General features: G+C 44.8%; 1 protein-coding gene across 3 annotated transcripts in view; it reads right to left on the reverse strand.

Annotated features, from left to right (window-relative positions):
• Positions 1 to 15,611, reverse strand: part of LOC137427118 (cationic amino acid transporter 2) — a 100,712-nt gene that overhangs the window by 49,787 nt on the left and 35,314 nt on the right. For all 3 annotated transcript variants that reach the window (XM_078775504.1, XM_068116304.2, XM_078775502.1), the window contains exons 4-10: positions 7,779 to 7,937; positions 7,442 to 7,610; positions 7,209 to 7,318; positions 5,959 to 6,181; positions 5,704 to 5,843; positions 5,501 to 5,603; positions 5,125 to 5,357 (exon numbers count right to left, since the gene is read on the reverse strand). In XM_078775504.1, the coding sequence (XP_078631630.1) occupies positions 5,125 to 5,357; positions 5,501 to 5,603; positions 5,704 to 5,843; positions 5,959 to 6,181; positions 7,209 to 7,318; positions 7,442 to 7,610; positions 7,779 to 7,937 (1,137 nt within the window). The remainder of the gene's footprint in view (positions 1 to 5,124; positions 5,358 to 5,500; positions 5,604 to 5,703; positions 5,844 to 5,958; positions 6,182 to 7,208; positions 7,319 to 7,441; positions 7,611 to 7,778; positions 7,938 to 15,611) is intronic.

The raw sequence follows: 15,611 nt of genomic DNA on the forward strand, positions 1-15,611 counted from the left end.
TGAAAAACTAAGTACACCCCGGGTAAAGTTTTGACTTTTTCAACATATTTCAACATACAGCTATTTGATCTTCATTTCAACAATATTGACAGATAAAGGTGATATAATATAACAAATATCATAAAACATTTACATTTTGTAGTCCATTGTATAATTTAAATAAACAAATGCAAATTTCGCATGTGGAAAAAGTAAGTACACCCTTGGCTCTAATAGGTGGTATTGCCCCCTTTGGCAGAAACAACCTCAAATAGGCGTTTCTTATAACTGTCGACCAGTCTCTGACATCGACTGGGAGAAATTTTAGCCCACCCCTCCATGCAGAATTCTTTCAGCTGTGCGATGTTTGAGGGGTTTCTTGCATGCACAGCTTGTTTCAAATCCCCCCACAACATCTCGATGGGATTTAGATCCGGGCTTTGACTTGGCCATTCCAAAACCCTCCATTTCTTTCTTTTCAGCCATTCCTTGGTGGATTTACTGCTATGTTTAGGGTCATTGTCATGTTGCAAGGTCCACCTTTGGTTGAGCTTCAACTTTCCGACAGATGGCCTCACATTATCCTCAAGCACTCTCTGGTACAATGAAGAATTCATTTTTCATTTTTTATACATATATTTTTTTCTGTCAGATAACTTACAAACCTCCGATCTGGAGACGTTTCCCCTTCTTCCACCATCTTTAGCCAAGTCTTTCTCGGTCTTCCCCGGACTCTACTTCCTTCTACATTCATTTCCATCACTCTTCTCAACCAGTCACTTTCATCCTTCCTCAACACATGACCAAACCATCTCAACCTGTTCCTCTACACAGCATCAATCATAGGCTCTATTCCCATCACCTTTCGCAATTCATCATTTGTCTTCCTCTCTCTCAACGACACTCCCCTCCTCATCAGCACGCCACTCAGTTCCCGAAACTTCTTCCATGCACATCTCACTCAAGCAACCGTTGCCGAGTCTGATCTACCTTCTCCATTCAGCATGTGTCCGAGGTAGCAAAATGTTTTCACACCTTCCAGCTTCACGCAGTCTCCAAGATCCAACTCAACATTTCCTCCATCTGCAGCTCCCTCTGTGCACAACTTACACTTGAATGTCGCTGCCACACTGGTTAATGACCCTCTCAGACCGCTACATTTTTGATGAACCCTTTCAGCGCACATTGTACATTGAATGGAGTTCACTCCAACACCCTTCCTGCACACAGCACATGGCCACTTCCCAGTTCTTTCCACCTCACCACATGCTTTACCACTTTCCATCACCTTCGTCTTTCCTATATTCACCTTCAGACCTTTTGTCTCCATACATTCCTTCCACTTGTTCATCATTTCCTTCAGTCCATCCATACTTTCCGCAATCAACACCAGATCATCTGCAAACAACAACTCCCACGGTAAGCCCTCCTTTACGTTGAGCCAGCACCTCCATCACAGCTACAAATAGTAGTGGACTTAGTACCAACCCCTGATGCACTCCCACCTTCACCTCAAACTCACCACTGTTCCCGTCCTTCGTCATTACAGCTGTGTGCGCTCTTTTGTACATTGCCATCACGACTCTAATCAACCATTCCTCCACTTCTAACTTCCTCAATGCCTAGGTCAATACTTCGCGTGGAACCCTATCGAATGCTTTCTCCAGATCAACAAACCCCAAAAACAACTTCTTCCTCTTCTCCATGTACTTCTGCTGCAACTGCCTCAATAAAGCACACGTCTGTCGTTCCTCTTCCTGGCATAAATCCAAACTGCATTTCGTCGATCTTCACCTTCTTCCTTATCCTCCTCTCCAACACCCTTTCCAATACCTTCATTCCATGCTCCAATAACTTTATCGCTCGGTACGAGCCACACTCCAGAGGGTCACCTTTCCCCTTGTATAGAGGGACGAGGGTACTCAGTTCCCAATCCACTGGAATGCGGCCTTCTTTCACCACCAGATTACAGATATCTGTCATTCTCTTCACACCCCAACTTCCTGCTGCCTTCAACATATCTCCCACAACTCCCGTCGGCCTTCCCGCTTTTCTACTCTTCATTGCTTTTATCGCTTCCTCAACTTCCTTCTCAGTTATCTTCTCTGCCGGTCCTAAAACTGGGTTACTCTCTATGTTACCATCCCATTCATTCTCTGTATTCAACAGCATTTCCATATATCTTTTCCATCTTCCTTTAATTCCATCTGGGTCCACAACGGTTTGTCCCACTTCATCCTTCAAGGACCTCACCCCCATCACATCACACCTCTCTTTCGCTATCTGCTTTGCAATCCTGAATACCGCTCTCTGACCCTCTTCCGAATCCAAGCGTTCTCCAAACATTTTCCTACATGCCTCCTGCGCCTTTGCTACCCCTTTCTTTGCAGCCTTCTTGGCTGCCTTATAACTTTCATGCTCTGCTTTTTCTGCTCCCGTACCCTTCGCCTTCTGCCACTCCTTGAACTTCTTCCTCTTCTCGTCAATCCTCTTTCCAACTTCATCATCCCACCACCACCATGTTTCCGAGTGCCTCGGTGGTCCTTTTGACCATCCACATACGTCACCAACGGCTCCCAACAGACTCTCTTTCATTGACATCCAACCACGTTCAAGCTCAACCACATCATCCTCGACCCTACTCAGCCTCTCTTTTAATGCCTCCCTTGCTGTCACCTCTTTCAACCTCTACACCTTCATTCTCGGTTGGTACTTCACCCGCCGAGCTCTCCTCGCACCTTTCACCCTTATGTCGCAGACAACCAAGTGGTGCTGTGAAACAGCTTCCTCCCCCGGGATCACCTTCGTGTCCCGGAGGTGCCCCCTATCTCGCCTACGCACCATCAGGTAGTCAACGGTTGTCGTCGACCCACCTGACGTGTATGTAACAAACATATTATCCCTTTTCTGGAACTGAGTATTACAAATCAACAAATCAGCTCCATCAGCAAACTCCAAAATCCTTTCACCTTCTCCATTTCTCACACCATATCCGTAACCCCCATGAACCTCCTCAAAACCATCCATACTCCTTCCCACATGTCCATTTATGTCTCCTCCGACCACAACAACTTCCTCATCTTTCACGTTTTCCATCAGCTTCTCGATCGCACAACAGAACTTGTCCTTCTCTTCATCGCTCCCACCAACCTGTGGAGCATATCCCGAGATGACGTTCACCAAGACCTTTCCAATCATCATTTTCACCATCATCAACCTATCACTCACTCTAGTCACACTCACCACACTGTCTACAAACTCCTCAGAAAACAGGACACCAACACCATTCACGCCCTCCGGGCACCCTTGCCACACAAACTTGTATTTCTGTCCCTGCCTACCCTTCACCATTCTCACACCACTTCCTTTCCATCTTGTCTCTTGCACACAACATATGTCCACTCTTCTTCTGACCAATACTTCCACACTTCTCCTGATCTCCCTGTCATTGTCCCTACATTGCATGTCATTACATATGTCCCTCCATTACATTAAACAAATAAATTGAGGAATCCCGACATCCGTGAGGTAGGTTTTATTTACAGAACCGAGCGAAGATCTACTGTAATCTATATACCCACCAAGGGTTGGGAAAATAACATGACCCTGCCGCTAAAATGGCTTTTTTCGGAGCTTCCTTTTGAAACCCACCAAATAAGGTTTTGTTTTGAAAACCACCAATGAAACCCAATTTTCCGGCTGCTTAACACAAAACTGAAATGGAGGAAGACCGGCGTGTCGGGGTGTGCTCATTTACCAAGCTGCTAGCTCGCGCTTGCCAAGCCAGCCATTCCTTAACGGTTTTGAATGGCGTGCTTGCTCCAATGCTGAAACCATTTGGTGATCTCTCCACAAGAAACTTGGTAAATAAACACATTTACCAAGAAACTTGGTAAATAAATGAACAATGGCCGGACACAAAACTGCCGCTACTTTAATATATAGATGAAATATTTTAACCTCCAATAACTTTGCAGTCACTACGAAGGGATTAATGTTACGATTAGATTTACTATAATATTGACGTTACGTTATCATTATTCTGAAAATGATATTACTTTAAAAAAAAAAACTGAGCCAAATTCCTTCCTTCATTATTTATACCATACACCGCTTCAATCTAGAAACTTTGCAATAACGACAAAGGGATTGCAGTGTTACGATTACATTTACTATATGATTTGTATCAACACAATTATCATTATTACGAAAAGAACTACTGTATGAAGAAACCTGGGCTAATTTGTCCGATGAAGGTGAGGCATGCAGCCTAAAGCTTTTCCGTACTGCATCGTTGGAAGATCCCTAACGTTTATGCTTTCGATATTTGATGGTCATTTTAACAATCGGTTTGTTTGTGTTTCACACTGAATAAAAAACGTGAAGGTAGAGCATGGCGATTGTAATATATGACAGGTTCGACGATATGTTCGGCCTGAACGACATTGGAATGAAAATGCCGGAGTGTGGAGTCAGCCGTTGTACACCGTAATGACATCAGACGTAATCACATCACCCTGTCATGTGACCAGATCCTCAGCTCTGATTGGTATACGCTTGAGGGGACATACATACATACATACATACGGATGAACAAACACTGTTCTAGACTGCTTTGCCCTATGGGCTATGCCGTAAAAATGCAATGAAAAGTTTGATGAGGAATGATGATACCTGTGTGCCCTGAGATGAGAATTTGTAACCTTGAATTCAGTTCCACAGATAAATGGCACGGGTTGATTCAGATTACCTTTTTTTGAAATTGATTACATATTTACCTGTTCCCAACTTCAGTATTTATTTTTGTGCACAGAAATCGCAGCTCATGGATGAGCTAAATGGCAGAGAGCAGCAAGTTGACATACTGCCAGAGGATGAAAGTGTAACATGGAGACTCAAGACATCACGCATGAGTGCTTAAGTGGCAGAAAGGAAAGCAGTGGTTGAGAGCAGAGGTGGGTATGAGATAGCACAAGGTGATGATGGGCAGCGTTCTTGAACGACTTGATGGAGGAGAACGAGATAAGACATAGGAAGTCAGCTCCAAAGATGAAAGACTAAAGAGATGAAAGAATGGAGGAGAAATGAAATTAAAATAAAATCTTCAAACAAATCTATAAATACAAAGATGAAGGGATAACTCACCAACAACTACAACAGAAACACTGGCAATGAATGAGGAGTTGGCAGATGGATCGTCTTGCTTTGAGCAGCACAACCATGTGATGCTCCAGCTCTGGCATTCATGGTAACAAGGTTGGCCTGTGTTTGCCTGATCATTGTATTCTGCAGCTGAACTACCACCAGGAAAGCGAATCAGCTGGTCATGCGAACGCTCGCCCGGAGCCGAGCGTCGACTCGATTCGGCTGGTCGATATCTGGAGGATGAAGTGACTAGAGTCATGCCAAGCAACAAAAAAAAAGTTAAAGCAATGACAATGTCGCTGGCAACAATTTTGATCCCGGATGTCTCAAAAGGAGTATACCCATGACAAGAGCATGAATAAAACATCTATATTACCTCAGGATCAGAATGCAAGCAGCAACGAGGGAATATGCTGTAAGGGTGCCAATAGACATCATGTCCACCAAGGCCTCGAGGTCAAATAGCAAGGCCATGAGGGCTGGAGGGAGGGGTTGCAAAAGTAGAAGAAATAATGAATCATAAACAAACTTTACTCTATGGGAAAAGAAAATATGAGGCAAAGGCAAAACGAGCATTACCTGCCAAAAAGCCCAAAGAAATAGTGGCAAGTAGCGGTGTTTTTGTGTAGCTGTTGATGGTGCCGAGCCATCGGAAAAGTAGACCGTCCATTGCCATGGCATAGGCGATCCTCGGCATTGGGAACATGCTGCCCAGGAGGCTGGGAATGTCACAAGGATGCATCATCATCAAGCATCAAGTTTATCATTTATTTCCATAGGTTACAACTGATGCCTCCATCATCCATCACGAGCATTGCACTTAAGCATGCACACCTTGTGGAGAGAGCACAGAGGGACCCGACAGCCACCAAGTAACGTGCCCAAGCCATGCCCACATACTCAAACGCTTTGGGAAGAGGGGAATTAGTATCGAGCAGTGGGTATGGCATCATCAGTGTAAGCACGGAAGAGACACCAAAGTAGGCAACGAAGCAGACGAGGAGAGAAACCACAATGCTGATCGGTATAGATTTCTGAGGATTCTTCACTTCCTCTCCTGCCAGAATGGTTAATAAAAATGAAAGGTTGAAAGGTTATGCACTTCTTCACTAGGCAAACTTCAGTATAAACAGATCACATTACTAAAATACATATGCTAAAAAATGTTGGGTTTTTTTTCTGTGTGAGTATCCATGAGGCAAAGCCTAGCATGTCCACAAGCTCATTCTTTGCCCTTTGCAGGAATAAAAAGAACAATATCACTGTGCATGATGCAAATCATGATTTTCTGCACAACACAAAGACAATCAGTTGGGTGGCTGTGGTTTCAATTGGATGCAGCTCAAGGTGCAGCGTACTGGACGTTCAATTAACGGTTCATTTCTAAAACAATGAATATCACTGGTTTAAGAGTCGAGCACTGGTCCTCCCCTCCCCCCCAGTCATATTACCAGTTGATTTAATTTGTGCAACCAATTAAAATGTTTGTTTGTTTTTTTTAAACATAAAGTGCCCTCACCATGGTGCAACATTAAACATAACCAACCACCCAGCTCCTGTTGTCATCCATCCTGACTCATGATCTTTATTTTCACCATTAACCCTTGCTCACCCAACCTTCTGACATCATGCTGTCAGTGTTTCTTCTCCTTTTCTCTTTCTTTCCTGTTAGTTTATTCCCTTACTGTTGCAATACCACAACTAATCAATACCATCTTATTAATAATAATTAATACTTTCAATACCATGCTTGAAAATTCCTCAAAATTGTTGTTCTGCTGTGCCAATGTCAATTTTACTATGCTCTTCCTTCCATGAGCCTTGGTCTTCTAGAGAAAAAACACCGAAATAAATAAAAGAGCTCTATATTAACTCTCATTTATTTACAAAAAAAAATAAGCTAATCAACCCTAAGATCCTAGATTGTGTTGCAATCTTTGTAACGCAGCCTACTTTGCTTGGTAGAAGCAATGACTGACTCGAGTATGACTCGAGTACTTTTGTGCATTGTCAAAGCTCATTGGAAATGTGGAAATTATAAAATGTACCTTCTGAGGACAACACTGAGGTGCTCATTTCCTTACCAGTCGTGGCGATGCAGTCAAAACCAACAAATGCATAGAAACACGTCGCAGCACCTGCCAGAGTCCCACTCACACCGAATGGAAAGAAACCACCCTGACCAACTTCAGATCTACAGGGTTGAGAGAAACAAAGAACAAATAAAACCGATTAAAGTAAACTTGCACTGAAGCACAGACCGATTGAAATATGACAGGGATAGAGGAAATGAGGAACAATCGTGAGTAACACTCACATTTCACATCTTGTGAAGTTCCTGGTGAAGTTTTCTGGGTTGAGCTTCCAGTTATCAAGATCACTTTTACATAGCCCCGCAATTATGATAAAAACGATAACTGCGATATTTACAAAGGTGAACACCTTGTTAATAAAAGTAGATTCCTTCACTCCCAGTGCCAGTATGCCTGTGGGAAAGAAAGCAGGAGAAAAAGATTAAAGGAATGAATGGGAGGAAGGGAGAAGGCTGAAACATTACATTACAAATGTGAAGTCATGAATTACACGATTCAAACAAGATCGTGACCTCAACTAACAACCACTCCCCCCTTTCTCTTTCATGCAAGCACGCTTACCTGCGAGGACCATAATGAGTGCAGCGGCCATAAAATCAGGGAACTCTGCCAAATAAGGTATGCCAATGGGCATGTTTTGCTTGAGAAAGTAACTGGTGTTGCTGCTCCCAAGCAGGCCATCAACTGTGGACGACCAGGCACGTGCGACACTTGATGCTCCTGTGGTTATTGAAAAAAAGAAATTGGAAATGGAAAGTTGGTTTTAAAGTTTTATTACTGTACTTATAATTTAGTCACAATAATGATAAACACCATCAGTCATAAAACCAACTTCAACAAGCGTTACGCCGAGGTCCCCCGTCGGTGAAGTGATGCGAGTTGACAAAGTGGAAGACGCAAGGCGGCCATCTTGGATTTTGACGTGGCGACCCAATTTTCAAAAGTGTTCTTCCTTATGCCGAGATACACCCACACACCAGATTAGAAGTTAGTGGTTCGTTTATTTTTCAGGATGTTCCGCTCACAAGATTCAGACATATATATGGTGGCGGCCATCTTAGATTTTGACGTGGCGACCCAATTTTCAAAAGCGTTCTTCCTTATGCGTAGATACACCCACACACCAGATTCGAAGTTCGTGGATCGTTTATTTTTCAAAATATTTCGCTCACAAGGTTCTTTTTTTCTTCTTTTTTTTGTATACTGAATCGAGGCTCGTGAAAGAGCTAACATTTATTTCACAAACAAATCAACCAGACAAACAAAATCTATAAAAAGAGGGAGTGGAAGACAAGATGGGGAGGGAAGGCGAAGCACACAAACACAACATTTGAGAGCAGGGAGATGTGTGGGGAGAGGGCTTGGGGGGAGGAGGCGTGGGAAGGGGGGGGGGGGGGAGTATAAAACACAAGGGCACCAAGGACTTCCCGGACAGAAGTTGGTATTTCAAAAAAGTGGATTTGGGGTGAAATTAGCGGGGGTAGAAAAGATCAAGGTTTTGGATGGGGGAAGATAAGAGATGGTGGTGAACAGCTGTTTTAAAGACCTGGAGGGTGGAGTGGGATTGAAGAGAGTGAGGGAGTTTGTTCCAGAGGTGGAAGAAAAGAGGAATGAAGGAGTGAAGGTGAGCAGGTCTTGATTTTGGCAGTTTAACCATAAGAGGGTTGCAGGCAGATCTTGTGCGACCTGTAGGAATATTTGGGGGACAGAGCCCAGAGAGAGCTGGGGGGACAAGGCCAGAGAGGAGTCGGTAGAAGACGGAAAGACCACCAACCTGCCTGCGGTGAGTGAGTCAAAGGCCCTTGGAGTTGGCTTCATCGCGGGAGATTCCAATGATTCTGAACGCTTTGGTTTCAACAGCGTGAAGACGAGCTAGGTGTGAGGCAGGAGCACCAGCCCAGAGGGGAGAGCAGTATTCCATTGAGCTGCGGATGAAAGCCTTGCATGTGGTAAGGAGCTCAGGTGTGCCAAGAAAGGACTTCGCACGACGGAGATTGCCCAGTCGGCGACTGGCTTTGGAGGCCAGATTTGAAATGTGGTTTTCCCAGGAAAGATCATGGCAGATAGTGAGACCCAAAAGCTTGAGTGACAGAACTTCTTGGAGAGGATTATTCAGAAAGTGGATGGGAGGGTTGTCAAGTCGGTCTTTTCAGAAAGACATCGTAAGAGTGTGAGATTTGTCAGGATTGAAAGACATGTTCCACTTGTTTGCCCAGTCTGATTTTGTCCAGGTCTGCAGAGAGTGAGCAGGCTGCAGACTGCCAATCTGAGGGATGAGGAATGGAGCGACAGAGAGTAGAGTCATCAGCAAAGAGATAGAGAGGATTTTCAAGAGAGTCAGAGAGATCATTGATGAAGACCAGAAAAAGCACAGGGCCCAGAACACTGCCTTGGGGAACCCCAGCCTGAACAGGAAGAGGAGATGAGAGAACCCCATTCAGGGCCACACGTTGACTACGACTAGAGAGGAAGTCCGCCAACCATGCGTGGAGATTTCCATGGATACCAAAGGAGGAGAGTTTGGTGAGCAGAGCGGGGTGCCAGACCGTATCGAAGGCACGTGATATGTCAAGGGAGACAGCTCTAATTTCCTGTTTGGCATTGAGGACCTCCATCCATTGTTGAGAAAGCAGAAGCAGCATGTCCAGAGTCGAGTGACCAGGTCTGAAACCAAATTGATGATCAGAGATCAAGCCATTGGAGAAGAGGAAAGATTTCATATCTGAAGCAATGATGGATTCCATGACTTTGCTGATAATTGGGAGAAGGCTGATTGGTCTGTAGTTGCTAGGATCTGTTTTTGCACCTTTTTTGTGCAAAGCGGTGATGTTGGCCGATTTCCAAGCAGATGGCAGATGACCTTGAGCAAAAGAGAGGGTGAAGAGAACAGAGAGAGGGAGTGAAAGAGCGGAAGACCAGGATTTTAGGACCCGTGGGCCGATGCCGTCAGGTCCAGTTGCAGAATCAGAGTCGACAAACTTTTCCACCTTGTCAGGAGGAAAGGACAGAGTCCAAGAGCAGCTGGGTACGACTGGGTACGGTGGGTACAGAGAGGGATGGGTTTGGGACACAAGATATCGAGGCAAACACAGAGTTGAGGCATTCAGCTTTTTCACGTGCGGAGTCAGCCGTGTAGCCGTTTGAGGTGAGGGAGAGGATGGAGGGGGAACAAACACCAGAAACAGATTTGACCAGACACCACCAGGATTTGGAAGAGGGAAACAGATAAGAGAGTTCGGTCTTGAGAACGGAGATATTGTTTCCTGGCTCTCCTGAGGGTGGACCCACACTTGTTTCGGGCTTTGTGAAAGGAAATGAGATTTCCTTCCGTTGGATTTGCTTTCCAGGAGACGAAAGCAAGTTGTTTCTGGGCAACAGCCTCACCACAAGATTCCGTGTACCATGGACGGGAGGAAGGGTATGACAACTGAAGACGAGAGTTCAGACATATATATGGTGACGGCCATCTTGGATTTTGACGTGGCGACCCAATTTTCAATAGGGTTCTTCCTTATGCATAGATACACCCACACACCAGATTAGAAGTTGGTACTTCGCTTATTTTTCAAGATATTCCGCTCACAAGGTTCAGACATACATGCGTCAGACATACATAGCGGCGGCCATCTTGGATTTTGACGTGGGTTGTACCCACACACCAAATTCGAATGCGGTCCTTCGCTTATACACGCGCACACGCACGGACACACGGACGGAGGGGAAAACCATAGTCCCCCTTTCGCTCCGCGGGGCGACGGGGGATGGGGGACGGGGGACAATAACTAGAAAACATCTCAAAATGTAATGCCTGTCCACGTCTACTTTGTACTCAAACTAAACTTGACGAAAATAACAGGCAAAAAGTGGCATTTATGAATGTGTGTTCTACGTTTTGCCCTGGACACATCAAAGCACGCATGACGGACGAATAAAGATAAAATACTTCACATCAATGGTGTTTCATCTCAACTGTCAACAGATATTGTAAAATTATGTTTATTTGTATCAATCAAAAGATGTTAGCATTTTGAACTGGAGTCATTTCCTGGCAATCAGGGGTACAACATGCTCAACATCCTTTCTTGTTTTACACCAATCTAAAAGGCTCATATTGGAGCTTATACATGTATCATATGCAGAATAAAGCCATGAGCATACCATTTTATGGAATGTATCAAGAAAAGCAAGTAAATAATGTAAATAAATATCACTATCTATGTACAGTAAGACCCCAACATTTGTGTCAGATACTTTCCTGAAAAATGCCGCAAAAGTTGAATCCACGAACGTCGGGGTATAGATTCTCCGCAGTTCGTGATTCATAAAGGAAAATTTTACAAACACGAACACACATGATTACAGTTTCATTAAAAATGCCTATGTTTCTAATTTTTATTTAAGATAGGATGTAACTGTTGATGTGATGACAAGTTCGAATTCAGTAAACTCCTCTGAAGAGGATGCAAGTGAGGATGCTGATGAGTCGTGCACCGAAGCGGATGCTGGTGAGGGCGCTGAAGGGGACGCAAATTAAGGTGCCAATTGTGTTGAGGTGGAGGGGGTAATCGACAATCGACAATCGAAAAAGAAAATGGGTAATCGACAGCTGTTTTGCTGTGTGCTGCAGGGTTCCCTGTAGCTCCTTGTACGGGAGCAAAACATCATCCAACCCCCTCGTGAACTGGAGGTACCGCTCCATCACTGGGTCAGGATCTTGCAACCTGTCAGCAGCTGCCCTCATATCCTGCAGCATTTCAGCCAGCAACTTGAAGTTCAGGTTTTGGCCTCGCCACCTCTTCACTGCCCTCCTCCTCTTCCCTTCCTACTTCTCCTCAGAAACCTTGATGGCCACCAACTCCTCGGTCAACTCCTCCCCATGCGAGGTGATGAGCTCCTCCAAATCCTCAGGCACCATAATCGCCGAAGCCTTCCTCTCCCATCTCCTGTACCAACCTAGCAATTTTCCTCCTCTCTTCAGTGGTGTTGGGAAAACCTCTGAGGTTGTTGACTGCCTGTGGCCATAGGTTCTGCCAGCAACCGTTGATGGTGGAGGCTTTCACTTCGTCCAGCGAGTCGTTGATGGCGCTGATACAGTGGGAAATGTTGAAGTCCTTCCCACATTTCCTGACGGTAAGTTCGGGGGCAGACTTCCATAGCATCCAAAATGTGACGGAAGGTGCGGCGGGTATAAAAAGGTTTGAAAGTGGCAATTACCCCTTGGTGTCGTGGTTGGATCAGTGAGGTGGTGTTGGGTAACAGGAAGATTACCTCGACATTGGGTTAGCTGTCACCCATGCCTTTTGGTTGGACCTCCAAAATACTGGCAGTTTTTTTTTTTTGTATACTTCGTCGAGGCTCTATAACAGCTAACACAAAGAACATTTAATAAAGGGAGTGGGAGACAAGAGGGGGGGGGGGGGGGGGGAGAGAGAGAGGGAAGTACAACAACAGTGGGGAACAGGGACACCAGGAGATCTGTGGGAGAGATAAGGCTGGGGTGGGGTACAGAGGATAACCAAGTGGACACGACAAGGACTTTCAGGAAATAAATAGGAATTTGAAGGAGGTGGGTTTGGGGTGGATTAACAGGGGTAGAAAAGATAAAGTTTTTAAATGGGGGAAGATACGAGATGGTGGTGAACAGCTGTTTTGAAGACTGGGAGGGAGGAGTGGGATTGAAGAGAGTGTGGGGGTTTGTTGAAGAGGTGGGAAAAAAGAGGAATGAAGGAGTGAAGGTGAGCAGAGTCTTGATTTTGGCTGTTTCATCAGAAGAGGGTTGCTGGCAGACCTTGTGCATCCTTCCTGCAGGAATATTTGGGGGATAGCACACAGACAGAGCAGGGGGTGCAAGGATGGAGAGGAGTCTGTAGAAGATAGAAAGACTGCCAACCTGCCTGCGATGAAACAGTGAAAAGCCCTCAGAATCGGCTTCATCGCAGAAGATACTAATGATCCTAAAAACCTTGGTTGCTACAGCGTTAAGCCCAGCTAGGTGCGAGGCAGGAGGACCAGCCGAGAGGGGAGAGCAGTACTCCATCAAGCTGCGGATGAAAGCTTTGTATGTGGTGAGTAGCTCAGTAGTGCCAAGAAAGGACTTTTTGCACAACAGTGGATGCGACCCCCAGGTGGGAGGTTTTCATTAAATTTCTCAAAACGTTTTTTTTTTTTTTCCAAGCTTCCATGGGTACCTCGCAAGTTGTATATACATGAAAATGTCTTGCTAAACACAGCTTGTGTCGCAGAGCTTTTTTATTTATTACCCCGTGCATGCGAACCGTTTGTTCACTTGTCTGTCTGTCTGTCTATCTATCTGTCTGTCTGTCGACAGATAGCAGTCTGTAATCAAGGAACAACTTAATTTCAATTGAATGGTATATTTTGAACACTGTAGAATATGAATCGGAACATGAAGTTGCAGTTTAGGAGTACTTTGCCTCTGAATTTGGCAAAATGTATGGAACCTTGTTGCGAGCACCCATGCGCAGAAAGGAATGAGGTACATTTTTTAGTCTGCCAGTCACACAAGATTGAAAACGATTCTAAAGGACACTTGCAGTTTTCATGGATATCATAAAGGACACAAACGACAGGCACAAATAACTAATTCAATGTGTTAAATAAGGTAATGTAAAATACGCTGCATCAACGGCGGCAAACTCATGGAAAAAAGTTTTTTGTTTTTTCCCTGCAGCCTTTAAAAACCTTTATTTTATTTCAATTGAAATACATATTTGAACACTAGAGCACAAATTGCCTTCTTGCCACATCCCAAAAAATCTTCAGTTTAGTAGTACTTGGACAAAATATTACACCATCTCAACCAAACAAATTTGCCACTTACCCTCTCTGCGTTCGGGAATATTGAGATTCAGACAAAATGGCAGCTCGTAGGAAATATAGTGTTCAGAAACGCAAAGCAATAGTTTCAAAAACACCTTTCCAGGTCTTTTTTCTCAAGAAAAAAAGTACCAACACAAATGCAAAAACAAACACCATTTTTCTTTTTCCAAAAGAAAAAAAAAGAAAAGTATTTGGGAAAAGGACCAACACAAATACATTTCACTGAACCATATGAAGTCAGACCCCGACATTCGTGGTCCCAACATATTTGTATGTGGCCTGCTTTTGCATTTGCATTTCGCAAATATTTCACAGTATTAAGAAAAAAAAATTTTTTTTTCCCCACATCAGGACTGGTATCATATCATATATCCACTGCCGCTGATATGAAAAGACAAATCCAACTGAAGACAACCTCAGAAATCTCTGACACACCTTCAACAGCTCTCCCGACCTCTTCCTCCTCTTCCACATCTTACCCTACCCCTCCCCCCTTGTTCTGGACCCGATGCTCCCCCTTCCTCTTCATTAACGGTATGGACCTCAAACATCCGGGGCCTTCGCTCAAACTTGACTGATCTCTCCATACAGGTTGCTTCTGACAAACCAGATGTGATCTGCTTAACAGAAACTTTCCTCCTTCATGATGTCTCTGATGCCTTGGTATCTCTCCCAGGTTACTCCCTCTTCCGGTATGATAGACCTGAGCCTCGTCCTGGAGGTGGGGTTGCTATCTTTATAAAAAACTCTCTTCCTCACTCGCCCTCCACTGCCCTCTCTCCACCTCACCCACAGGAATACCTTTGGCTACGGCTTCCCCTTCGCTCCCACCTTTTGTTCATATGTGTGTTGTACCGTCCACCAAACAGCGATGACTCCATCTACATCTCGCTGTCTGATAATATGGACCAACTTCTATCTACCCATCGCAACTCTCTCTTCCTCATATGTGGTGATTTCAATTGTCACCATGCCAGTTGGCTGGGTGTGGGTACCTCTCTCACCAGCCATGGCTCTTCAGCAAAGGACTTCTGCGACTCACTGGGACTGACACAATCTGTCAATTTCCCGACCCGGATCTCAGTCAACGGAGCATCTTCTCTTCTGGATTTGGTTATGACAAACTTCCCTGAAAATGTCTGCTGCTCTTCTGCTCCAATCGGCTCATCTGATCATGTGCTTGTCAAAGTGGACATCTCTCTGACCATTCTCAGAGAGCCTCCTCAGCGTCGACGAGTCTGGCATTTCACTCAGGCCAACTGGCACGGTCTTCACGCAGCCATCAATCATCTGGACTGGTCTCCCATCTCTACCGCCTCTGACATCAACTCATCCTGGGAATTCTTTCAAAGTAAATTGCTCTCTCTCATGCACAGATTTATCCCATCTCGTCTTCAGTTGTCATACCCTTCCTCCCGTCCATGGTACACGGAATCTTGTGGTGAGGCTGTTGCCCTGAAACAACTTGCTTTCGTCTCCTTGAAAGCAAATCCAACGGAAGGAAATCTCATTTCCTTTCACAAAGCCCGAAACAAGTGTGTGTCCACCCTCAGG

Source organism: Myxine glutinosa, chromosome 1 (genome assembly GCF_964187855.1).
Source record: "Myxine glutinosa chromosome 1, kmMyxGlut1.1, whole genome shotgun sequence".
Classification (NCBI taxonomy): domain Eukaryota; kingdom Metazoa; phylum Chordata; class Myxini; order Myxiniformes; family Myxinidae; genus Myxine; species Myxine glutinosa.